The following is a 26049-nucleotide window of genomic DNA, read 5'->3' as shown; positions in this document are numbered from 1 at the left end:
CAGAATAGCCAAAACAATTTTGAAAAATAAGAGCAAAGTTGGAAGACTCACACTCTGTAATTTCAAAACTCACCACAGAACTTCAATAGTCAGTAGTGTGGTACTAGAGAAGGATAGACATATAGATCAATGGAATAGACTTGAGTGTTCAGAAATAAACCCTCACATGTGTAGTCAATTGATTTTTGACAGGGGTGCTAAGACAATCTAGTGGGGGAAAGAACAGTCTTTTCAATAAATGGTACTGGGACAACTGAATATCACACAAAACAATGAAGAAGGACCCCTGCATCATACCATATACAAAAATGAATTCAAAATGAATGGAAGACCTAAGTGTAAGTGCTAAAACTATAAAACTCTTACGAGAAGAGATAAAAGTTACGAGAAAAAAACATAGATATAAATCTTTGGGACCTTAGATTAGGCAATGGTTTCTTACACATGACATCAAAAGCGCAAGCAAAAAGAAGGAAAAAAGGATAAAGTGGACTTAACCAAAATTTAGAACTTTTATGATTCAAAGGATACCATCAAGAAAGTGAAAAGATAACCCACAGAATGGGAGAAAATATTTGCAAATCATATACCTGATAAGGAAGTTGTATCTAGAATATATAAAGACCACTTACAAATCAATAATAAAAAGATAACCCAATTTAAAAATGGGCAAAGGATATGAATGGACATTTCTCCAAAGAAAGTTTACAAATGGCCAATAAGCACATGAGAAGATGCTAACATCTTCTGAAAAGCAAATCAAACTACAATGAGATATCACTTCACGCTCAGGAGGATGACTATAATCAAAAAGACAGATTAACAGCTGTTGGCCAGAATGTAGAGGAATAAGAAGCTTCATACACTGCTGGTTGAGATGTAAAATGGTGCAGTGGCTTTGGAAAACAGTCTGGCAGTGTCTCAAAAAGTTAAATATAGGGTTACCATGACCCAGAAATTCCACTCCAAGGTATATACTCAAGAGAAGTCAAAACAGGCATCCACACAAAAACTTGTATGTGAACGTTCACATCAGCATTATTCATAATAACCAATAAGCGGAAACAACCCAAATGTCCATCAACTGACTGATGAATAAACAAAACATGACATATCCATACAATGCGATATTACTGAGCAATAAAAAGAAGTGAAGTACTGGTACATACTACAACATAGATGAACCTTAAAAACACTGTGCTAAATGAAAAAAGCAGTTACAAAATGCCACCTCCTGTATGATTCCACTTATATGAAGTATCCAGAATAAGCACTTAGTATCAGAGAACAATTAGTGTTTACCAGGGCAGGGGTTGGGGTGGGGGGAATGGAGACTGACTGCTACAGGAAAGGGAGTTTCCTTTTGGGGTGATAAAAATGATCTAAAATTGATCTGGTGATGGTTGCACAGCTCCGTGATACACTAAAAGTCATCGAATTGTACAAGTTAAATGAGTGAATTGTATGGTATGTGAATTATAGCTCAATAGAATTGTTGTTAAACGGGGAGCATATCAACAAACTGGATCTCAGAATGACAAAAGGCTGTAAAATCGCATTCTAAGAAGCAAAGCTGAAGAGACTGGGGGTAAAACAGAAGAAGTTATCTTCAAATATTTAAGGGCTCAGTGTGGAAAGGGAATTAGATGCTCTGTGTGGTTCCTAAGCAGACTCTGCTCCTCCTTCTGGACAGCTTACTGCCCCCCCATTACATCCCCAATATCTCCTACACATTTTCGTGTCTCAGCTTAACTGTCACCTCCCAGGGACGCTCCCCCAACTCCCCTTCCCCGTCATCTTTGCTGTGCACTCCCACTCATATTGACATATTTATTTAATGACTGGGTTACAGTCTGAGGGCCTCACTGAATCACCAGCTCCATGAAGGGAGCCTACAGGCTTCCCGTTCACCATTCTCTCCCTAGAATTTATCACCGTGCCTGGCATATACGAGGCACTTAACACGTATTTGTTAAATGAATAAATGAACAAGAAACATAACTGTCAGAGACTACAAACAGTCTACAGAAGAACTTTCTGAGAGTCAGAGCTGCCAACAGATTTGATAAGCTGCCCTGAGTGCCCTTGTGCCTCTCTTCACGGGAACTGCTCAAGCAGGTGGGAGACAGAGGCTTCAGGGAACAGATTAATGCACCAAAGAGATGGTCACATGGGATTTCTTTCTCTGCTGTTTGAAAATCTCATATACAGTTCATGTGCTCTGGAAAAATCCTGAAAGGCAGATAACAAAAGTAATTAAATCAAATCAATCGAAGCACCCATAATCTCTCCACCACGCCGCAGCCACAGGTAACAGAGCGCATCCTTCTGGACGGTGGCAACACAGCATTTCATTATGTGGACCAACGCTACTTTAGTTGATGAGGGATTATGGACATCTCACAACCTTTCACCATAGCTCACACTTATTGGATGCTTAATTGGTGCCAGCCACTCTGCTAAAAACTTCATGTGCATCTGATTCTCTTAAAACCCACTGAGGTGAATACTTAATATTATTCATAGTTCATGTCACAGATGGAGAAACTGCGGTGTAGAGAATCACATAAGTTTCTCAAGATCACAGACTAGCAAATGGCAGAGCCAGTTCAGATCCCTGAAACCTGACTCCAGAAGGATTCCACTGATGTCTGTTGAACAATCACTGAATGAATGAATGAGTGCTCAGCTGCCCACATAAGGGAGAACTGAGCTTCTCTTCACCAGCTGCTTGGTTCTTATCTCAAAAATGCTCTAAATCTTATGTCACTCATCCCTTTATGCGTCACCCTATCCTAAGGCTAAAAATGGGGTCACTTAACAGCATAAAGAGCATTTCTTTGGCTCCAACTCCCACCTGCTACTGGGGGAGTCTTCCTCCAGGGGACCCTCAAATACCTCCTTGGATGGGCCTCTGTGCTGTTTCCCGTCGTCCAGGCTTCTGTCACCCAAGGAGCCACTGCAGGGCCCTCTCTGGGCCACTCCGGCCACCCGCCTCCCACACTGGCTGAAGCTGACCGGCTCCCGCCGCCGCTGCAACGTTGCTGCATCCACTTCGAAGGTGCAGTGCCACCTCCTGCTGGGACGGGTGCCGCCGGTGCTGGTGCCACCGCCACCGCCAGTGCTGGTGCCACTGCCACCGCGAAAGTGCCACCAACACTGCCAGCGCCGGGCTCACCGCCTCTGCTGCCGCTGCCATCAGGTTGCTGGAGCCGCCGCCTGTGTCACCACCGCGGGGCGCTGGCCGGCTCCCACTGCTCTCAGAGGGGGAGGCACGTGCCGGAGCGGGGGGGGGGGGGGTTCTGTCGTTGCCTGCTCAAGCCCCAGTCTATAGGCAGATGAGGGACAGACTGAGGGACAGGACATCACGACATACTCAAAACGACCCTCTCCTCCGAGGAAGAGTCACTCTGCACTACCTTGGGATTTCCTGGGAGATGACGGGTCCCTCAGGCAAACAGATTCCCGGAAAACGCAACTCATGTTCCCGAAGTCTCTACATATTCCCGACATCTCTACATCCCATGGGGAGACAGTGAAGGCCAAGCTGGGAGCTGCTTCCCACTCACCCTCTCTTCCCCTCCACTACGAGGAGGCCGAGACACACGTTTGTGGCTTATCTTTCAAAATCCACAAGACCTCATGGTATGCACTTGTGAACTCACCTTACCCTTGACTTCACCCTGGTTCCCTTCCAGGCCTGTTTCTCAGATGTATCATTCTTATTATTGTATTACATGTATGTCTGAAAGCCCCTTTTGGAATAAGACAGAAGAGATTACAAACATAAAGGAAATCAAATGAAGAGCATACGTATACACATTTTAAAAAGGAAAGTCCATTTCTAAATTTGGTGTGCGTCAATGGGGATTTCTTTCTGAAGAGTTCAAATAAGCAGAAATTGTTGACCAAAGGACTTGGTAGTTCCAGGTGAAAAACAGGGCTCTCTCAGGACGCCTTACTGAACATGAATTACAGAATGATTGTTCACTCTTTATCCTTTGTAGACAGACATTAAGAACACTGCTGGGCATGGCTGGTCCTGGGCAAAGGGGGCCTTCAGGGCCCCCAACCTTCCTGACCCTCCATCATCTTCAGCCCAGAACGTCTTCCTTAAAAGAGCACCTAGGCTCTCGCTAAGCACTGGGTAGGCCACAATAGACAATTCATGTTAAGGTTTTAATCCCAAAACTCCATGCTTTGCAGTCAGAGGGGTCACATAACCCCAAAGGCAGGACCACGTACATAATTTGCAAGGCCCAGCACAAAATGAAAATGAGGGCCCTAACTCAAGTTATCAAGAATTTCAAGTGGGATAGGGAGGGTGGGAGGGAGGGGTATGGAGATATATGTATACGTATAGTTGATTCACTTTGTTATACAGCAGAAACTAACACACCATTGTAAAGCAATTATACTCCAATAAAGATATAAAAAAAAAGAAAAAGAATTTCAAGATGGCGACAGCAGAGCATTAAGCCAAGCACAGGGCCCCATGCAACAGAGGAGGCCGGACATCCAAGCAGGCCCTGCCCCAAGAAATGTAGGACGTATCAAGGACACTGGAAGGCATAATTTAGGAAATTGTTTTTATATATAAACACAAATGCCTATTTTTTAATGGAGAAATACTAAAAATTGGCAAATATTTAAAAAATAAGACAGAAGACTTCAGAGACATTCCATTCTTGCAGAAGCACCGGTTGATTCAGCTCTGCAATTTGGACTACTGTGCTGAAAAAGCACAAGAAACAATTTTTACCATGTTTCCATCCAAATCTGCATACCTGTCAGTGTTTTACCTTTTAAGAGACAAGTTTGGAAGGGGTAGTAAGAACATCAATGCCACGGCAAAGCAGGAAAGGGTCAGATCACCACGGGCCTAAACAGTTCTCAAAGGCCAAGGATGGGTGTGGTCTGGCGAGGCTGAGAGGAAGGGTACTAGTATGGGTGGGGGAGGGCAGAGGAGCACAGAGAGAGAGAGAGATGCAAGGGGCAGGACGGGTAGTGGCAGGAAGGTCAACAGGACGTGGACAGGGCGGAGGGAGGGCTCACCCAGGGCCACTGAATTACTTCAGGAAAATCTATAGGAACCTGACAGCTTGTAAAGTTTTAGAATCTCATTTTAAAACAGGGATTTCATGCTCATGAAGGGTAAGATAAATGTGATGCACTCGGTGTCAACTGGGCACTTGTCTATAAAGAACACATGAAATTTTTCCTTCTATGAGCAATAGCGTGAGACAGAATCCAAAGGGTAAATGAGAGTTTTTTGCCCTTGAATCGGCTATTATTGAACCTTCACCCAACTCCCCAGATCTCAGAGGTGCTCTTGCAGCTCTAGCAAAGCTTTCTGGTCTTGTGCTGAGGCCGCTCTCCATGCTGGGTCGTTAGTCAGTCTTGCCCTACACATGACACACAGCACCTTCAGGATGGGAGGGTGCACGGGGCGCTTGAGGCACAGAACGAAACCCACGCTCACCATCACTAACGAGCTCAGGCTCAAGAGGACGGAATGGTGGGGAAAGATGTTTGGACAAAGCAAGACTTGTCACCTCCACACCTGAGATGATGCAGAGGGAAAAACTCAAAACTGCTCCCTACCCAGGCCTCCTCCTCCTCTATGGGCCATCCTACTTAGATGCAGTGACACCCAGCACAGAGCTGTGAGAGCTTCGAGGTCTGTCTCTCGGACCATCTAGGCCAAGGTCCAAGCTGTCTCATCCAGGCTACCAGGAAACTAGATGAACAGACTCCAAACTCACCGTTCAAAGTCAGAGACTGTGAGGCACGTACATTCCTCCAGACCCCAAGTGACTCTCTCCCCGCTCCCTTGCTCTCTTTATATACATATATATGTCTGTTCATTTATGTATCTATACCTACATATTCATAGATGTATATATGTGTAAATAACTATATCTGTACGTATATAAAATATGTATATGTGCGCATGCACATATGTATGTGAAATATGTATATATATAAAGAGAGTAAGAGAGGTGGGGGGGAGAGAGAGAGAATACATATATGTATAACATACACAAATATGTAGTACAATTCAATTCCATTCAAATTTATTAAATTCAACCAACATTCAGAGTCTCTGCCATGCACCGGCCCTACGCTAGGCCCTGGAGCACAGAGTGATGTAAGAGTGTCACCAACCTCCAGGGCCTCACCATCTAGAAAGGAAAAACACTGAAACCACATGCCCGGATCTATCAGCACAGTGGCTGCTTATAACGGGACACAGCGTGGGCTGGTGGTTCGAGGTGGAGGGAGGTTAGTGCATGTGCTCCGGTCACGCTGGCTGGGCTCAGGTCCTGCTCCACCGCTTTCAAGCTGTGTGACCTGAAACATGCACCTTGTGGGTTCTCATCAGTAAAGTGAGTACCTACAGTAGCAAAAGCACTTACACTTAACTGGCAAACAGAAGGCCCTCAGTAAAAGGGAACTTGTACTATTATTATTATGGAGAAGAATGTGAGATTCTCTTTTTTTTTTGTTTAACTACTTTCCTCTCATTTTGCACTGTAGTTTTCATTTGAACTAATGGTGGAATATAATTTCAAACTTGCCAATTAAGAGTAGTTCGGTCTCTATCACGTGTCAGTTATAAATCGGCACAACAATGCCACATAACAAACGATCTCAAAACCTCAGCGGCACGCAACATTGAGCATTTATTTCTCACACATCTGTATCTGAAGAATGTGAGATTCTGAAGGGGGACACAAAAGAGAAAAAGGTCAATCTAACATGGGGGGGGCATCAGGAGAAGCTTGGTGGAGGAGGTGGCATAATGAGTAGGTATTTGTCAGGAAAACAATAGGGAGAAAAAGGCATTCTAAGGATAAAGAAGAATTTGTTCAAAGGCCCTGAGGCATGAAACATCCTGAAATGTCTAGAGAACTGCCGGCAGGTCAGCACAACCAGAGTAAGGGTTTAAGGTCAAAGAGAAGGGCCACTTAAACAATGGAAAAACAAAATCAGACCTACCTTTCAGAAAAGTTTAGGTAATATCTAACTGAACACGATTCCACCTTTCCAGGGTCACCATTGTGGCGATCAGTTATCACACATACAACTGGGGCATTATTAATGCCAGCAGACTTGTAATTCACACGTTCTTTCCTCTGTTCACAAGTGCTCAGAAGTTTTTTGTTTATTTGTTTGTTTCAGTTTTAGTAACTAATTGGCTTATTTTTCCACGCTGGTTTAGTTGTTGCAGAAGGTTTTCTTTACCACTAATATCTTACAGAATGATTTTTAAATGCTCATCTTCTCAACCACAAGGAGAGTGAGTGGCCACTTCTTAGCCTTCGTAAGAGCCAGACAGCAATCACTCGCCCTCAAAGCACACATCCAGCAGCGGCAGCTTTGCGGATCAGGACTTGAGACAGAGGCACATGTAGGAGGCAGAGCCCAGACAGGGGTTAGTACTGGGACTAGAGGCGGAGCCATATCCCAGGAGAAAAGCAGTACAAGTAAACAAAGGAAGTCGCTGAAGGAGAGGAAAAAGAGCATGTGCTGTGGCATGAGACGGACGGGCGAAAACGCAAAGTGGGTCTTTTAAGGGAATTTAGTGACAAAGGAGGTCCCTGGAGGGAAAGCGTGAGACAGGCAACTAAACTGTTTGAAAATGTCTAGATTCATTTGCTCACTCATCATTCATGAGGTCAGCCTATTAGTCGATTCTATTAATTCTCTTTGTTCAAATATGTCCCGGGCATTGAGAAAATAACTTGACACCACAGAACAGCACATGGTCTCCAACCATGAAGAACCAGGGACAGTGCGGAGAGAACTCACTCTCGTCTGGCTCCTGATACACACCAGGTGTCGCCCTAGGTGTGCTTATGTGCTCTGTCTCATTTAACTTCACAACACTCCTCTGGTAAAATCCACAGACAGTCTCTGTTTCTGGCCCCACTTTTCATTGTCCCACGTTAGAGAAAACAGAGCCAGCGGGTGGAAGAGGCATCACTGCGTGAAGAAAGGAAGCTGAAAACTTAGCTTCAGACACCCATCACCTGAGTCTCCCTCCTCCTTCTCAGAACTGTAAGCTTGGGGTTTGGTCTTAAATTTTCATAAAACAAACATGGCTTTTTTTCAGTTCACTTTTTTCGCTTTAACACAGCACTGCCCCCAAAAGCCCATGATTAATCCTGTCATTCTTTGTCTACCGCCCCGATAACAGGCTCAGTCAGTGTCTGTGTGTGTGTGTGTCTGTGTGTGTCTGTGTTTGTGAGAGAGTGTGTGTGTGTCTGTGTGTCTGTGTCTGTGTTTGTGAGAGTGTGTGTGTGTGTGTGTCTGTTTGTGAGAGTGTGTGTGTGTCTGTGTGCGTCTGTGTCTGTGTTTGTGAGAGTGTGTGTGTGTCTGTGTCTGTGTGCATCTGTGTCTGTGTTTGTGAGATTGTATGTGTGTCTGTGTGTCTGTGTGTCTGTGTGTCTGTCTGTGTTTGTGAGAGTGTGTGTGTGTGTCTGTGTGTGTGTGTGTCTGTGTGTGTCTGTGTGCGTCTGTGTGTTTGTGAGAGTGTGTGTGTGTGTGTCTGTCTGTCTGTGTCTGTGCGTCTGTGTCTGTGTTTGTGAGTGTGTGTCTGTGTGTGTGTGTGTGTCTGTGTGTCTGTGTGTGTGTGTGTGCATCTGTGTCTGTGTCTGTGAGAGTGTGTGTGTGTGTGTGTGTCTGTGTGTGTGTGTGTGTCTGTGTCTGTGTGCGTCTGTGTCTGTGTTTGTGAGAGTGTGTGTGTGTGCATGCGTGTGTGCACGCTCCAGTGCTGGTAGGTTCAGTTCAGGCACAAATCAATCAGCGGTGCTGCCATCCCCGCAGGATCTGCCAGGGTGTCAAATCCAAATTCTAGGCATAGATGTCCTATCACTGCCACAGGACTGCCTCTTGGTGTCATAGTTGCTGTAGCCTGGGGCGCCTGGGTCACCTGAGCACCAGCGGTATTTTACTTGTTTTAAGTTGTTAAAAAAAAAAAAGGGAGACACAACACAAAAAATAAGATAATCATATCACCCCATCATGCTGCACTCCAACTTAGCATGATTTCATGGTCAACTGAGAAATTCAAAGAGTGCTGTAGAAACAATGAAAGTAAGCATGAGAAATAGGAGGATCTCTATCAATCACTCTTTGTTTCTCAGATGACTTTTCTCCTGAAAAAATCAAACAATAAATTATTTATTGAGCACCTACTATGTGTCAGGTACTCTATATCCAATGGAACATGTTAGGATTTCTTTTCACTATTGTCTTTTCTTCGATAAAAGAGTTAAGGCGTTGATCAGGATGCTTCAGCTGTTCTCTCCTCAAGCAATTTTATTATTATGAATGTCTTCAGGAGTTTAAAGCTTTGATGGCTACGCATCTTTTTTGCTTTGTTTTGTTTTCTCCCTACTATTGTTTTTCACTTACAACTTTTCTTTCCCTACCCTCTGATTTTTAGGGAGAAAAAAAATCTAGCATCTGGGGCCTGAGACCACTTGAAAAGTCTGGGCCAGGGATTGCTAATGACCTCCCAGAGATAACCCAAATTGCTGATTTAGCAAAGCCCATTCTTGACCTTGACATAAGACAAGACAGGCAAAGGGGAAGGACTTGGGAGGGAGCCCTGAAAGAAAAAGGATCATAGAATCCCTCAGATCTCGCCAGGCCCCCTCCCCCATTCAGCAAACACCTGGCTGAGTTGGAAAACATGACCGGCTCAACCTTCCTATTGGCACCAATTGAAGCTGTCAGCTCTCGGCTTGTCACCAGTTGCACTGGGAGGCCCTGGGCAGCCACAAGAGCCCTAATTAGGCAGAAATGACACTTCTACAACTGACCTGCCAGGACCTTTGGCAAACCATTTAACATCATTAGTTAACATTTTTTAAAAGTGTGAATGTAAATGAACAGCCAGTGGCTTTCAATGGAGTTTGTCGGTGGCATCTCCCCCCTCCCTGCTCACTCTTTCTCTTGTTACATGAATAGTCCGCTTGTTTTCTCCAGAATTGGAGGGAGGCGCTGGGGAAGAAGGAAGAAGAGGACCAGTCCTCTGAGAGGAGAGACATGTTAAAGCATAAACACGCTCGGCGGAGGGGCGAGACCGTCTCCTCCAGATGCAGGCCCCCAGGGCCAGCGTGCGCCCAGCAGGTTAGACGGGTGCCAGGTCCCGCTCCACGAGCCGTCCTTGTGAGCGTGGACGGCGACCCTCCTGGGCTTTGGGTAGGTGGGAAATGACTTCATGACTTAAGGGCCTCTGCAATCCTCTTGCTCTCGCACCTCTTCCCACTCGTTGGAATTCTGAACAAGCAATTCTGAACAAGCGTCGGTTTAGCAAATACCTTACGTGCGCACAAATCTAAGCGTACCTAGTCCCTCTCTGAAAGGATGCCGTTCTAGGGGTGACTGCTTCCGACGCCGGTTCGATACTTACACAAATTAGTTCATTTCCTACCTGATGCGGTTATTTCCCACCTTGAATCACACTTCACTTTGTTCTTTGCTGTGCACCCACAGAATCCGTACACGCCAACACTCTCCATCTGTAGGAGGGGGAAAGAGTCACACTGTGAAAATGGCACTCTGTGTGCTTCCGTGCCGCTCGCAAGCCCTGTGCTCAGGGCGGTACGCAGTCTGAGAGGCAGCACCAGGCAGAGGGTAAGCGAAGGTTTAGGGGGGCGGAGGCGCTGGTCCCTGCGGGCCTTTCACTTACCACCTAGTCCTTGTGGGGCCCTGGGCAAGGTGCTTTGCCCTGAGTCTCAGAGGTTTTCATCTGTAAGACAGAGATAATGCCTTACTGCTTCAAGCGAGAAAAAAAATAGATGGACATATGAGAACTGGGAAGTGGTGTGTCAAGGTAAGGAGCTGCCAAAATCGAGGGGCTATGCCAGGCTCTCATCTATCATCTATCTTGGAGATTTGACGTTGCGAATCTGTCCTCTTGACTCCCCAGGCACGCTCGACAAAGCCGCAGCACCACCAGCACATGCCGGGTCCCTCCCTGCCCCCCACCTCCACTCCGGCGGCTGCAAGCACTACACAGAAAAGTGCATGGGTGCAAAACAAATTCAGTTATAATAGCCCTTTAGGCTCTCTGCTGGATCCATAAACAGTACAAGAGGGGAAGCACGTCTTGTCCCTGTCTGAATTTCCGGGAGCCCTGAGGACAGTGGCGGGTACACAGAAGATGCACAATAACTGTTTACTGAGTTGAAATGCAGTGCCGTGTTTCCAGACCTGTGCTTACAGCAGCCGGGATGTGTGTGCTTTAGGAAAGCAGCACAAGATCCTGAGTGTGCAGGGCTTTACTTGTCCCTGAATTAAAGACGAGTAAAATCAAGCGGGCAGCGTGTGGTGGAGAATGCCTGTAAGTAGTCATGGGAGAGAAGCAAAAGAAAACAATCTTAGTTTGGGGCAGAAAGAGAGAGAAAATACGGGGAAATGTCCTTAATAACAGTAAATGGGAAAGGGAGAGCGCAGCTCATCGTGATGGAGCATTTAGTGCTTTTAAGCTAAATACCTCAGCATATTAAGCAAATAGAGAAAAGCCAGCTAGAAGATGTCAGCAAATTGAACCGACCGGCGCTCAGAAAGCCGGTAGGAGGTGTCTGGTGGTGACCCCTTTTCCCATCACGTGCCTGCTCCGCGCCCGGTAGTTTAGTGTTGCTTCTCCTCTCCAGCTGCGGAGCTTATTGAAAAGCTCTTGCTCCCTGCCTGGTTTTGGCACATTTTCTGCAGGTGCCTCCTACTGCGGCCACAATGGGCTGCTAGGGAGGTTTAGACCTGTCAACAGCGACAGGGGAGGGGGCGGCGGCGGTGGAGGGAGCGCAGCCATTGTCTTAAAGGGCCAGTGACATTCTGCGCCGCCGCGGAGCCCTCAGCACCGGCACCTGCTAATGAGATGAATCCTTTCTCCCGCTCTCTCTTTCTCTCTTTAATGATTTAACTTGATCGCTTTGGTTCCTTTCTGGAAGGGGAATTGCTCCATTGATCATATAAAGTAATTGCCTGTAAAACATTGCTCTGCAACAACTACTACTTCCCTGGCTGAAAATGTCACGGCAATTGAAAAGCTCTTAGCCCAGTTCAAGAATGAGGTTGCTCAAGAGAACCTTCTTTGCGTACGTCCGCAGGCACTTGCGTGTTCCTAAAGTTACAAGTTTTTGGTGTGACGGGTGGATTTTTACGACAGAGAATTTCCCTTCCTGTAGCGTAGGAATTCTTGCATAAGACTGTGGGAAACTACCCAAACTAAAAACAGCCTCAACCCGAAAATTAGATATATTCGTTCAGGCAAAGAGATTATTTTCTCAATCACCCATGGCTTTCTTTTCTCAGAAGCCATGAATTCCGGAGGGACGCCCATGAGGGTCAAGTTGATTGAGGAGAGCTTCCTCCCCTAGTTCCCATCACATAAGAAGACAGTATCTCTGTCTAGCAGGTAGCAGGGGCCTTGGATTTGGAAAGAGGAATCAATGCTCTAATTGTTTAAGAGTTGCTGATTTTTTCAGACCTGTCACTTGGCGGCAGCAGTGACACACCGTGGGAATGGGGACGGGGACCACACACTTAAGGAGTTTTCATAAATGTTAGTCATCACCATGCCAACGTGAGGGAGTAACTCACCTGCGGAAAAATTACTTTGTCTTAGGCATAAACCTGCCAGCCAAATAAACAGCGGTTAGTGATGGTTTCGTTTTCTTCTGACAGGTGAAAGCCTAAGTTTGTATTTGAATAAGAGAGAGAGGGAGTTTTGTTTTTTGTTTTTTTCAATTTAATTGATGGGAAGCACCACTTGCTAAATGAGATGCTGCCTGCCGCATTACTAATTCGGGAACGAAGTCTCAGGTGAATCACCTTCCAACGGGATGAGCCATGAATATATTTCGTAGCCAATGAAGTAAGGGCAGAGACATGCTTGTTATTGTACTTCTTTCCAAAAGGCAAAAACATCTGCCTGCTTTCTTGACAAACAAGAGTATAGCGAACTCAGATATTAAAAGGCCATTTAAAACTATACCGCCGGGCTTCCCTGGTGGCGCAGTGGTTGAGAATCTGCCTGCCAATGCAGGGGACACGGGTTCGAGCCCTGGTCTGGGAAGATCCCACATGCCGCGGAGCAACTAAGCCCGTGAGCCACAATTACTGAGCCTGCGCATCTGGAGCCCGTGCTCCACAACAAGAGAGGCCGCGATGGTGAGAGGCCCGTGCACCGCGATGAAGAGTGGCCCCCACTTGCTGCAACTGGAGAAAGCCCTCGCACAGAAACGAAGACCCAACACAGCCATAAATAAATAAATGAATAAATAAAATTAAAAAAAAAAAAAAACTATACCGCCGAAGAAGGCCACAGAACTTTTTACATCTAAACCCCCTGAAAGGTTGTGGTACAAGCTCCATAACTATAAACAGGTGCAACACTTTTTTTTCCTTGGAATTTAGGAATTTTGGATTTTAGATTTTTAAATCTTTTAATATTGTCAGAATATACATGATACTCAGGGCAATTACACATATTACACCAAAATACGCTGTATATAATAAAAGGTGTTTTTCCTTTATCTACCCATATGGTGAAGAAAATTTTTAAATTCTTTAAGTTTAAACCCATGAAATAAGTTGATTCCTGGATAAGAAGAATTACGTTCACAGTCCTTCACCAGCAACTGGAATTTATTTTTTCTATGTGCTTATTATAAGGGAAGGTCTTTTTTTTTTTTTTTTTTTTGGTCTGTAAAATGAGGGGGTGGAACTGAATGACCCCTAAAGTTCTGCCTGGCTCTATGATTTCCTTGTCTATAAAAATGACCCCTATCATGGCAAACAGAGAGATGAATGGTAAATACGACCACACAGTTATTTCTAGCAGCTTTGCCTATTAGATAGGCGGTCAAGACAGAGTAAAAGTGGGTTAAGTAAGCCCCTGAGGCCAAGACTAGGAGCGCCTGAACCATCAAGGCCAGACCCCCAGACCCCCTCGTAAAACCCTGTGCAGCAGGAGGACCGCACTGGGAAGGTGGGGGGGGGGGCGGGAGGGTGGCCAGCCTGCAGCTGGTGCCCAGGCCCAGTGTCCTCCTCATGAACCCCCAGAGTGACAGTATGCGTGGACAGTGTTAACACCGTTTCGCCATATTTCTGGAGGAAGAAGAAAATCTGAAGAGGAGGAAAACAAACCAAAGGATCACATCGTCAGAGAATGAGTGTCAAATCTGGCCGAAGCCGGGACTGGTTTCGCTTTTGCATCCTCCTCTTTTCGTTTATTTGCACACGATGCAAGAGGTCTGAAAAGAATTCCAAAGTTCAGAGACAACAAAACGGGGCTGCACATCCTATTCCTCATGTAGGCCTTCATAGCACATTTTAAACCACCTGACTTTACAAGGTAGAACTTAACCTTGGGTTATGTGTCTTTGAACTTCATACTAAGTAGGGTTTGTCAAGATGTTGGGCGTGCGTTTAAAAAAAAAAAAAGATGCATTTTAAAATGCTGCATCATTCCTATGTCTATGCACATCTATTTGATGAAAGGTGCACGTAGTGATGAGAATTACACCCCGGGCTAATATTTGATTGTTCTGAAGGGTAAGAGCTAACATTCTTCATAATCAGATTCTCTAAATTTACTTATACAGTGAGAGCCACGGGCATCTCAACCTGAACCCTTTATTTACTCAGTGTTTACATTTGTTACACGACACGGATCTCATCCACTAAAAGTTAACATACAGAAATGTTGAGATCCTTTATACTTAAATAAAAAGTTAACACAGGGCAGATGGGTAACAGTACCTATTGAAATCTTTATATTCCGTATGTAATGTGTGCTTGCTTTCCATTTAGAAAAGGATGTCAATTTGAAACTTGCTTTATAGCTCCTGAATTAATATAGAACCACCAGCTAAGGGAAGAAAAAGATTTTACTATTTTATTCCTTGGTACAAGGCATGGGATCGTCTAAATGAACACTTCAGCTGCAGTTTTTTATGACTAAGTCAGACATTACAGAAGCTATAAAACATTACACACACAGACTTCACTCCCCTCCCCCATGAAAAGCTTGAGTCTACTTTTTTCATGCCCTATAATGTCCTTAGAATTACATGCTGCAAAGTTTCCTTTCTTTCAAAAGTCAGAAAGCACTAAGTGTTCCCCTACTGTTTTATTCCAGTTTGTTTGATACAGGATCACAGCCCCTTTCCTCCAGTCATATCCTTTCAGAGCTATAGCTTATTTTAAAATATCCAACAACAGAAATAGACACACGTTAGTAATCAACACAAGTATGACTGACCCACAGGACTAGTTGTAGGATGCCTACCATTAAAAAAAAAAAAAAACACTAAAATTTTACCTACACATTTTGTCAAAAACGGATGAGACAGGATGGCATGAAGTGTATAGTCCTAAAGTCTAAATTTGGAGAGGAAGGTGAGTCTCTCATAAACATAAACATCATACAGGCTGATCCAGATGTGGCAGCTGAGCCTTTACCCTAAAGGGTACAGGCGGGTGTGTGTCGTTCTCTGATCCACTAGCCAGGGTCTGGTCTTATGTCAAGTAGGGTAGTGCTTTTTATCTTAGCATTAGGGCTTGGAAAAGAGTGTGAAAAATTCGAGGCATCCCCTAGTGAGTCAGAATCGAACCCAGGCAACATACACAGGGGAAGGTAAAACAGTCATTGTCTTAGTTTAGAAAAAAACACACATGGTGATTCCTTCTGTTCTCATAGAACAAATAACACTTGGAGATAAAAAGTCTATTGCAAATATAAATTAAAAGAGAGCTTATAATTTTGAATTCTTCATTTTGATTGCATTTTTGGCTTTTGTAGATTTGTAATTATCTCAAAAAAAGACAACTAATTTTCCAACAATAGGTTTATGAGACATGTACAGAAAAATACAAATTGAACTTCTGTATATTTATATGTTTCTTGCAATGGTCTTAGTTAATTCAAAACGGCTCTATTTTTCAGTAAAGTAACAAATGATACATAGGACAATATTCATTCTAAAGCTTATAAACTGATACACATTTTACTTATTTCAAATATCATACATTAAAAGTTATATTTCTGTTCTTACGCTGCAAAACATAGTCTTTGATTCTTACCCTACAAAAGACAGTCTTTGGCTTTGTATTCTCAAAATCGGTGCAGAAACTTTATTTTTCCCTTATATCCTCTCAGTTTGGCTATAAAGATACGAAAGCATTGATGATTAGGCAACCAAAGTTCAGGTCAGATCCACAAGTTAGTAAAAATTCCAATAAGTGCTGGCATGGAATTATTTTACATCGAAAAGAAATCTGGTACTAGTTTTCCCAAACAGGGATTACACTTTTAACATTTTAGAGGTAGAAAAATTCTTTAGAAGGTCCAGACATCTACAGTTAACCAAGATGGCTCTTCTCTATGAAATTCCCTGCCTCGTGAGTTCATTTCACAATCTTCTCCATTTTCAAATTCCCAAATAGGTTATACAAATATTGGGCCATGAACTTTGGGAAAGATCGTTCCTTAGAACAGCTCAGGGATATTTTAAACCACTCTGTTGGTCATAAATCAACTCATTTTTACAACAGTCTAACGGTAGCTATTGAACAAGTGCAGCTCCTTCCGGGAGCCGAGCCAGTTCTGACAAGGGTAGTGGGAGAGAGTGGACCCCGGATTACCCACGATGCTGCCTTTGGCCGCATCTCCACACACAAAAAGAAATGGAGACCAGAGGGCACCTGGATACTTCTATTCCAAACCTCACTTTTGCCTCAATTATTTATTTCAAGTGAAAGTACCTTCACATAAAATCATCCTAATACACATCAACTCTTTATTTCTGTCCGAGCACTACCGTGTTAGATGCTCTTGCATGTTTCTTTTCCTTCCTGTCCCCAACTGTAGCACTTGAAATATAGTTACGCTGACTATAGCTAGAGCCGAAGGTAGGCATCATTAATAACGTATTAAAATTCTTTCCATTTTAGAAATAATATTTTAGTTTTTCACCTTACTATGTCTCTCCTTCAAGTATTAATGGAAACATTATTTGCTTTTCTGAAAAACCAATTCTGATCATTACTATTTTCCTTCTATGATATCCACCTAAGGTGTTGAATGCACAATCACAAAATGTAATAATTGTATTATTTAATTAAAAACAGGATCCATTACCCCTTGCTAATATACAACACAATTCCCTGTATTGTCTTAAACTGTACAGGAATTTAATCTAACACATTAGATCCACATTAAAGATTCATTCGCAAGTGTCACCTTAAATTATTTTGTAAGTACATAGTGATTCAATGATAAAAAAATTATATATGACTCTCATATATGAAAGAGATGCAGTAAAATCAATATTGAGGAATTTGCCTAAAATTATTCACGAAAAACTCATGGAAATTTACTCCCCCAAATCATAGTTCTTCAAGAAGTAAGTCTCATCTGCATCTATGCCAGTATTTTTTTAAAATAGTCAAAGAATTAACTTCTCAAACAGGACAAAAAAGGCGAATCAAGGAAGAAAAAGAGAAAACAACAACAAGAACAACAAACAATCCTACACTTTGCCAATAACCAACGTAAAGAGTCAAATCCTAAATTCTTGACAACTGAATTTTTTAAATCTCCCAAATAATTTTTCAAAGGTTTAACAATACCATGAGATTCATGACCAGGCCTGCAGAAATCATCAGTTATAAAGGCATAGACAGTCTTTTGATTTTGCTAATAAGAAATAGATAATTCCTCTTAAGCAGATTAAAGTACATTTTCTAGGAAGTAAAATCCCCTTCAATTAGGTTCTTAGGTTTAATTACAAAAGTCAAACGATTTATTAGCTCTCACTCAAGTGCAGCAACAAAACACAGAGGCCCACAGCTCTCAGGGACCAGGAAACAAACCAAATCAATATTTGCACCAGTAACAAGAGAAAATATTTTTAGCCATAATTTTAAAAAATATCTAACTGGTCCTCTTAGCTGGGATTCCTCTCTTCTTTGCTGCCCCCTATGTGGAAAATACATTTAACTTTCTTTATTCACAATAAATGTAATTACTACATTTATTTTACTACTTTTATATTAAGAAAAGTACAAAAAAAAAAAAAAAGTACAAATTAGAAAACCTGGCCTTTGTCGGATATTTTATATGTATTCATTTTGCCTTATGAACCCCGTAATTATGTCACAGAAATACTCTTAAGTTGTATCTATTTCTATAAAGTTAAAAATTGTCTATTTTAAAATGGCAAAATAGCTTGCTTAAAGAATTTCTTTTGCCTGATTTTTTTTCCTTTCCACTGTCTGAACTTGCTGGACTAATTGCCCTACTTCCAGTTTCACTCTGCCTATATATAAATCGTGTGTCTACACCCTGAAAAATACCAGTTAAACTGCCAGCAGCAACATCTCCAACAGTATCTTTTGGTCAGTGTCAAAGCCCTTTGAACAAATGACCGGAAGGCTGAATCTAAAACAGCCATTGACAGGATGCCAGTTTTGAACACTCACTTTACAACTATGACTCCAGCTTCCTGCTGCATTTGGGAAGCAAGAGAGAAATAACACATCAACTTTATAATTTTGTGCAAATGGTAAACGCTTAAAGGTCACTAATATTGTTTTAAGGGGGGGTTCCCCTTATCATTTAATTCAATTCCATCTGAATACCTGTACAAAGCTAAATGAAGGTTTTCAGACAAATACCGCCAAACTGCTAGAAAATGCTACATTTTCCTTTTCCTTAATTTACTTGGTAATAATGACATCATTAATAATGACTGTGCCTATGTGTTGGGCACAGCGGGAAGAAGTTCACATGGATTTTTAAACTTAATTCATAGCAATCCTATGGAATTGAAAATACTAGTCAATGGGGAAATGGGCTCAGAGAGGTTAAGTAACTTGTACAAGGTCACACAGCTGGGAACTGGAAGAGCCAGGACTTGAATCCATGGGGTCTGATTCCAAAACCCAATACTTCTAGGCTCTCTTGGCAGGTAGCATCCATTATCAAACCATTCCTGGGTGAAGCCGTAGTCATTCTCTTTATGACATGATCCATGAAGAAATCTTTTAGAGCAGTGGTTCTCAACCTTGGCTGCACATTAATATCACATATTCAAAAGATACCCATGCTTGGGTCCCACCCCCTGAGATTCCATTTTCATAGGCCTGGGGTAGGGCCCAGGCATCAGCATTTTTCAATAATACTACAGCAGTGAATAAAATAGGTAATCCTTCTCTTTATGGTGCTTAAATTCTAATGTGCTTAGATTCTAGTAGAATCTAGTAGAATCCCCAGGTGATTCTAATGTACAGCCCTGACTGAGAATCAATGATCAAGAGATTAACACCATTTACCCAGGCTCCTCTCTCTAAGCTCTCAATGAGAGCAACTCAACTGGCTTCTTAGAGAGGATGGGCAAGAGTCTAGCAAAAGCTGACATGAGGCAGCAGAATCTGACTGAGTTCTAGATTTGAGAGGCAGTGGAGCACAGTGGGAAATGCGTGGGCAATGGAGTCAGCCAGACCTGGGTTCAAATTCCATCTCTACTATTTATTAACGGTGTAACCTTGGGCCAGTCACTTACCTTTTGTGACTGTTTTGCAGATTCAATGGGATGATACAAGGAAAGACCCAGGCATTTAAAAGGGCTCCATCAATCATAGTTACTGCTGTGTTTTTTGTTGTTGTTAGTACTACTACAGTGGAAATGACTATTGACGGGGGGCATTAGTAATGAAAAAATCAAATTAGGAAAAACATTTTTTTATTAGTCAAATCATTCCTACTTTTATTACTTAGCATTTAATTTACAGCTATTTATGTTGCAATTAGCTTGGCAATCATATTTCTCATTCATGACAACTGGGTGAGGAAGGGTAACATTATTACTCCCATTTTTTAGATGAGGAAAAGACAACATTTCCGTCTATTCTGTCTCCAGTTTCTATGATTCTATGATTAAAGGCACCTGCAATCATGTTCATTAGTTCCCTATGAAAAATGATATTCAACACAGATGGCAAATGCAGGAAAGAAGAATTAACAAGCACTTGATAGCAACCCCAAAATAACATCTAAATAATCACTTCTGAACGTTAAAGTCATGGCAAACAAGTTCCAATTTATATAAAGGTGTTGGAAAGGATTAAGGAAAAATGAACAAATACATTTTTATTTATCCTCATTCATTTAGGAAATGTCTGACATAGCTTAGAAGCTCTTTTTGAAATGCAGACTGAAAAATGGTTAATTTCCTCTATGAAGGATCTTCAATTAGCAGACAGGAATAGACTAACATGTCCTGATATTTTATCTTGAATCAGAGCTACAAAGTAGGAGAGATCTGAGATGGAGAGCCAGTTCAGGGCTTCTCAATCAAGGTCCTTGAGAAGCCCATAGACGTGGGCAAGTGGCCTACAATTCCGAACGTACACCAAACACACCCAGGACACTGAAGAATGGCTTGCCTTAAATGTATTTTTGTCACATGTACAGAATTCCCATAAATGAAATACAAATGCCTCTAGAGGGACCACTGAATTCAGTCACTATATATAACAACTATTACATGGGCTGTGGTGGAGGAGGGGGGTGTCTCAATCTTTTGTTGTTGTTTAAAAGGAGTCTTCATAATGAAAAAGGCTGGGAAACCTTTTTCCTAACACTGATCTAGTCCAACCCTCTCATTTTATCCATGAGGTCCCAGAAGACCTTGGGGACAGCTGGGACTCCAATCTAAGTTTTCTAATTCCCAGACAAATGGTCCTCGTCCCACACCATACATCCCTTCCAATGCGGCAACCCCATTCTCTTTCTAAAGGAGGAGAGTATAGTCCTACCCTCTCTCCCTGGATATGTTCCAGAATTTTCTATATCTCCTGAGCCTTTCCTTCCCTTCATTTCCCTCCCCTCATCAACTCCCCAGTTTACACCTTTAAGGTGAGCAGCACTCAGTCCCTTTCAAGCTCTGACACTCTGTATGTACCCTTGGACATTTAGTCTCCATATGAAATGGAAATATAGTCACCAAGGTACTGAAACAAGGAGGGTGTTAAGTATATAAAATATGCATATGCGTAAATGTATTTTACATCCCAAACCCTAGTACTTCTAATATCTATGGAAAAGAAGAAAATTGGAATATTCATGAATAATAATTTTATTTACTCTGGATCTGTCAACACCAATAGGCCATTAAACCCCTAGCACAGCAACTTTTCAAAATGCTTTCACGTCTATTATTATTATTTGTTTATTGTCCCAATGGTTCACTAGGATGTAAGTGCTACTGAAGTGCCAATAGAACTTAAGTGCCACAAAGAGAAGAAATGTTATCCATTTTATTCACTGCTTTTCCCCCAGGGCCTAGAACAGTGCCTGAGGCATGGTAAGCATTCAATAAATATTGGTTGATTGAGTGACTGACAGAAGTGAACAGGGAGGGTAGGTTTATTTATTTATTTAGCCTTCATTAAGTTTTATTTTTATTTGAGAAGATGGAATGATCCATAAGGGAAGAACTGAGTTCCTAAAAATCTCTTTTCAGTCTTCAATCCTCCTATAACATTTGACTTAATATCCTTCCCTCAAATATTTTTTCCCTCAAATATTTTTAATGTAATTCTTCAAAGTTATATAAGTAATACACTCATTTCAGGAAAATCAGATACCACTAATATATAAAAAGAAGAAAATAAAAGATCCCATCACCTAACGATGACACAATTAACATGCAAATGTATATCTTTTTAGACTTTATTCCATGCATGTGTACACACACAGACACACACATCTGACAAAGTCCCCAAACTCTCTGCCCTAGATTCCAGGCTGTGGATTTTTTTTTCTTTTTTCTCTAAGTCCTTTTTGTTTGTCCCCCTGTGTCCTAAATAAATTTGTTCCCCAATATTTAGGTCCTGAGTTTAAGAGGATTGGCTTCCCTTTTCCCTCCAGAGGATTCATCTAGTCTTATTCAACTTTAAATTCTTTATGGATGTCTTATATCTGTCTTCAGTCCTCCCGTTCCTCTGGGATACCTCAAGCTTCACACATCTACAACCAAACGTACCACATTTCCTCCATCAAAACCAGATCACTCTCTCACTTACTGCATTTCTGTTAACTGAGACAGAACTCTACAAGTTATCCTCCATGGAGCCATCGTTGGTTCCCCAGCCCCACATCCAATCACTCAAAGTGATTTTCATCCTTCCATCCTGTCTCATCCTTCTCTTCCCATTGCTACCATTCCTGTTTAGGCTCTTACATCTGTATTATTTTTTTGCATAACCAAACACCCACCAAGCCTACCTACTGCTGCCAATTAGCCTCCTCCAACACTCAGGAGGCTTCCGTCTTGCCTATCCTATATTCAGAAGTTCGGGGGTGCTCCCCACTCTTACAGAATGGTATTCCAGTTCCTTCACAATCTCACCTCAGACAACTTTTCCAGCCTTATTTCTCATTGTTCATGAAAATAAAGGCTTTGCTCAAACCAGCCTGGGGTACTCATTATTCACAAAATATCTGACTGTGAGTTAAGTGTTTATTATGTGTAAAGTCCATCCATTCATTCAACATACATTTACGGAATATCTATTCTGTCAGGTAATGTACTGATGCTGGGGACGCAACGGTGAACAAGACAGATCAAGTCCCTGTCCTTAAGGAATTTAGAGGCCAGTGGGTTATAGAGGGGAGACTGAGACATGCTGGTCCCAGCCCAGGATGCTTCCAATTTTCCATTAAAGCATCAAATGAATCAAGACATCCCTAAACGCTGAATTTTGCGGCTGCAGCTGCAAATGGGAAAGGAGTTCAGAAGAAAGGAAAGGCTGGCCACAGTGTGAGCTGGAGTGTGTAGCATGGCTTCTTTGAAGATATGGGAGTCAAGAGGCATAAAAGGATGGAAAGGATGGACGTGTGAGAGAAGGGGGTGCCTTCCATCTAAAGGGATATGAGGAAAGGCATGTGGTGGGATGGAAACAGCAGCAACAGCGCCGGCTTATCCTGAATAAACGTCCATTCAACCCCTGTTCAGCAGAGCACAAGCTCTGTCCCTGCAGCAAGGGTTAGGAGCAGTCTCTGCTGTACATGTGAGGATGACTCAGACTTGGCTCCTGTCACGGAGGGATTTCCATCTAGCAAGGATAAGGTAGATCCATGATGATCTATCACACCCCAGAAAATTCCACTGTTCCATTAGAGAACTGGAAAAAAGGCACCGAGGTGCCTGTCTGGGTTCTTACAGCACTATTTACAGAATCACATTATTTGTATGCATCTGCCTGCCTCTATTGAAAGTAACTATCTTGTTTCAAAGTGTCTTCTCACTCACTTTCTCATTTTACTCTGACTTGTGAAGTAGGCAGAGCAGTTAAGATTGTTTTCCAGATGAGCAAAAGTGCAACATGAACGTTTTACATGGTCTGCCTTAGGTCACGCACACCAACAGGCAAGAGTGGAACAAGAACACCTTGTCCATCTCAGCCCTTTCCTGCAGCACAAGTATCTAGAGCAGAGGGCGCGCATTCAGAAGTTGTATAATTGCACGAGACACCTGGCAAGTGTAATAAAGCCAAGCAGGCAGTTTGGATTTAAAAGGGCAGGACGCAGGCAGCCTCTGAAGGTTCTGAAGAGAGAACATGACCCAATGACAGTCCTCCATTCCTGCTTCTCCTCCTCAAGTCTTGTCTGTAACACCCCGCCCTAGGCCTGTCCTTAAGGTTCATCCCAAATTTTTTCGGCCCACAGTTTTTCTCCTTCTACGGAAAAATTTCACCCCACTAGTCCCACTCATCTCCCAGGGGAGGGCGCGTGGCCGTTCTCTCCTGGACCTCACAGTACGCCCAGCCAGCACACCGCTCTGCTCAGGGCTGGTTAGTATCTGCGGAATGACTGAATTCCTGGGTCCTCCACAGCTTAGTAAGGGTACCCAGAGTTCTTACAACCCTCCCCCCGAGAGGGGGCCGGCACAGGCCGCCGCCCGGGGGAGCTCCCCGACCGCGAGGAACGAGGGGGTGGCTGGGGAAAGCCCGATGGCCTGAGTCCCAGGGCCACCGGGAACCGGCGTCACCCGAGGTTCGAGTCCCCAGCTGGAGGCCGGGGCTAACCCTCTCACGCCTCCGCAAAAAGCGCTTCATGAGAGCGTTAACTATCTTCCCATCTGAAAACCTTCGGGGAGAGAGTGGAAAACGACGCCGGGAAGGAGCCGGTCTCAAGAGTCAGTGAACCCAACGCCGTGGGCCAAACCCTCAGGAAGAGGGAGGGGAAGGAGGGCGAAGTAGCCATTCGCTACTCCGGCTGCGAGAAGAACCAGAGGCTGGAAGCGTCGCGAGATCTGGGGTCGGGATCTCGCTGCGTTGCCTAGCGACTGGGAGGACGCTCGCGGGCCCCCCAGTTAACCCCCGCAGTAGCCTTAAATCTCCTACCATGGGGGAAGAAGGCGGCGGCCGCAGCTGTGGGACCACTAGGGACCTGCAGAAGCTGAAGCAGCAGGCGATGGAGTACTACCGGGAGAACGACGTTCCGCGCAGGCTGGAAGAGCTGCTCAACTCCACCTTCTACCTCCAGCCTGCCGACGTCTACGGGCACCTGGTAGGGACCTGGGACAAGAACCCTCTCCTCTCCAGCCCCTCTCCCCACGCCCCGCGCTGCGGCAACGCCATGCGCCTGCGCCACAGAGTCGCGCACGCGCGCCGCCGCCGCGGGGTCGGGACAGTAGTTGCGCGGAGCCGCGACCCTGAAGGGAAGAAGCAGGGAGGAAGTCTGGGTGAAGGAGTCTCGAGAGAGAAAGTGGTGGACTGGAAGCTGCTAGAGCAATGAGGACTCTAGGCGACAGCTCAGGACCTGGCAGGCATCCTCGCTACCTCTGCGCGGGCCTGCCACGGCTGCCAGTTGACTTTTTAATCACAGACCTTAATACCTCGTAGCTCAGTTTACCAACCTTCAGCGGCCTCCTTTTGACCACGGGACGAACACCTTGGTATTCGCTACAGCTTAGCCTCAGCCTACCCCGGGGCCTCATACCCAGCAGGCCCCATCGCTGCCAAGTTTCAGTCGATTTCAAACGTCCGCTCCTTGGCTTGTGCGCCCTTCCCTTCCTGGATGCCCGTCCCACCTGACCAGCTCGCACCTAGACTTAAAATTTAGATCAGAGTCTTGCCCACTTCGCCCAGGACTAATCGTCCTTCAGCGTCCTTGTAGTGTCCCCTGCATGTACTGAAACCCTCCCTGGGCAGCTTGTGAGCTCCTGTGGAGAGCGGGGGCCTTTTCATATACCCCTCCTAAGCGCTTTGCCCAGCGCACCATCTGGCACATATCTTAGCCTTAAGCAGTGGGCAGTTGAAACAAAGGCAAGCGTTTTCTCACTTCCAGATCCGTAAGTACTAACCAACACCCACCTTCTGGAAGGCATCATGGTTGGGACTGGTAGGAATTTGCACTATGGTGAGGCAATATGACAACACCAAGCAGAGTATTTAAATGCTGTGAAGAAGCATGATGTGTTGACAGGGTTCAAAACCACATCTTGTAGATGCAGTTAATATAGGGGATGTTCCACGAATGTTTATTTTTCTCGGTCCTGGCCTATACATCAAACTGGGGGAGGGGCGAGGGGGGGGAGGTGTTTATTGATGCACCCTGTGCTATGTGCTTTATGTGATATCACTTCATCCTTAGGACCACGGTGAGGTAAACATTATGATTCCTGTTTTACAAATAAAGAACTGTGGCCCAGTGAATTTAAATGATTTTCCCAAGGGTCACAGTGATGACAGTGAGAAATCAAGCCCGGTCTGTGTCCCTAGTACCTAGCAGAGTGCGTGGTACATAGTGGACAGTCAAGAACTATTTGTGGGATGAATGAGTAAATGCAACTCCCAATTCCATTATCTTTCCACTGTCTCTTGCTAGAGGAATTCTTGAAAGTTAACGACTTCCTCATTTTACAAAGACACCAAGCCCTTGTCTCACAGCTACTTAGTGAAAAAGGTAAGACTGGAAACTTGGACTCTTGTCCCCAGTGTAATGCTCTTCCCAGCCTA

General features: G+C 43.9%; 2 protein-coding genes across 8 annotated transcripts in view; one reads left to right on the top strand and one right to left on the bottom strand.

Moving 5' to 3' along the window:
* Positions 1–24510, bottom strand: part of HSPA12A (heat shock protein family A (Hsp70) member 12A) — a 161994-nt gene extending 137484 nt beyond the window's left edge. The window contains exons 1-2 of the mRNA XM_057530759.1: positions 24433–24510; positions 10448–10535 (exon numbers count right to left, since the gene is read on the bottom strand). Coding sequence (XP_057386742.1) covers positions 10448–10535; positions 24433–24435 — 91 coding nt within the window. The 5' untranslated portion in view covers positions 24436–24510. The remainder of the gene's footprint in view (positions 1–10447; positions 10536–24432) is intronic.
* ENO4 (enolase 4) overlaps positions 24288–26049 on the top strand; it is a 34370-nt gene continuing 32608 nt past the window's right edge. For 3 of the 7 annotated variants that reach the window (XM_007173154.2, XM_007173156.3, XM_007173153.2), the window contains exon 1: positions 24288–24598. In XM_007173154.2, the coding sequence (XP_007173216.1) occupies positions 24434–24598 (165 nt within the window). In that variant the 5' untranslated portion in view covers positions 24288–24433. The remainder of the gene's footprint in view (positions 24599–26049) is intronic. The other 4 variants (XM_007173159.2, XM_007173157.2, XM_057530767.1 and 1 more) reach the window with 3 other exon arrangements.

Source organism: Balaenoptera acutorostrata, chromosome 16 (assembly GCF_949987535.1).
Source record: "Balaenoptera acutorostrata chromosome 16, mBalAcu1.1, whole genome shotgun sequence".
NCBI lineage: Eukaryota > Metazoa > Chordata > Mammalia > Artiodactyla > Balaenopteridae > Balaenoptera > Balaenoptera acutorostrata.
Note: the sequence above shows the minus strand (reverse complement) of the source record. Positions and strands in the feature narration are given on the sequence as shown.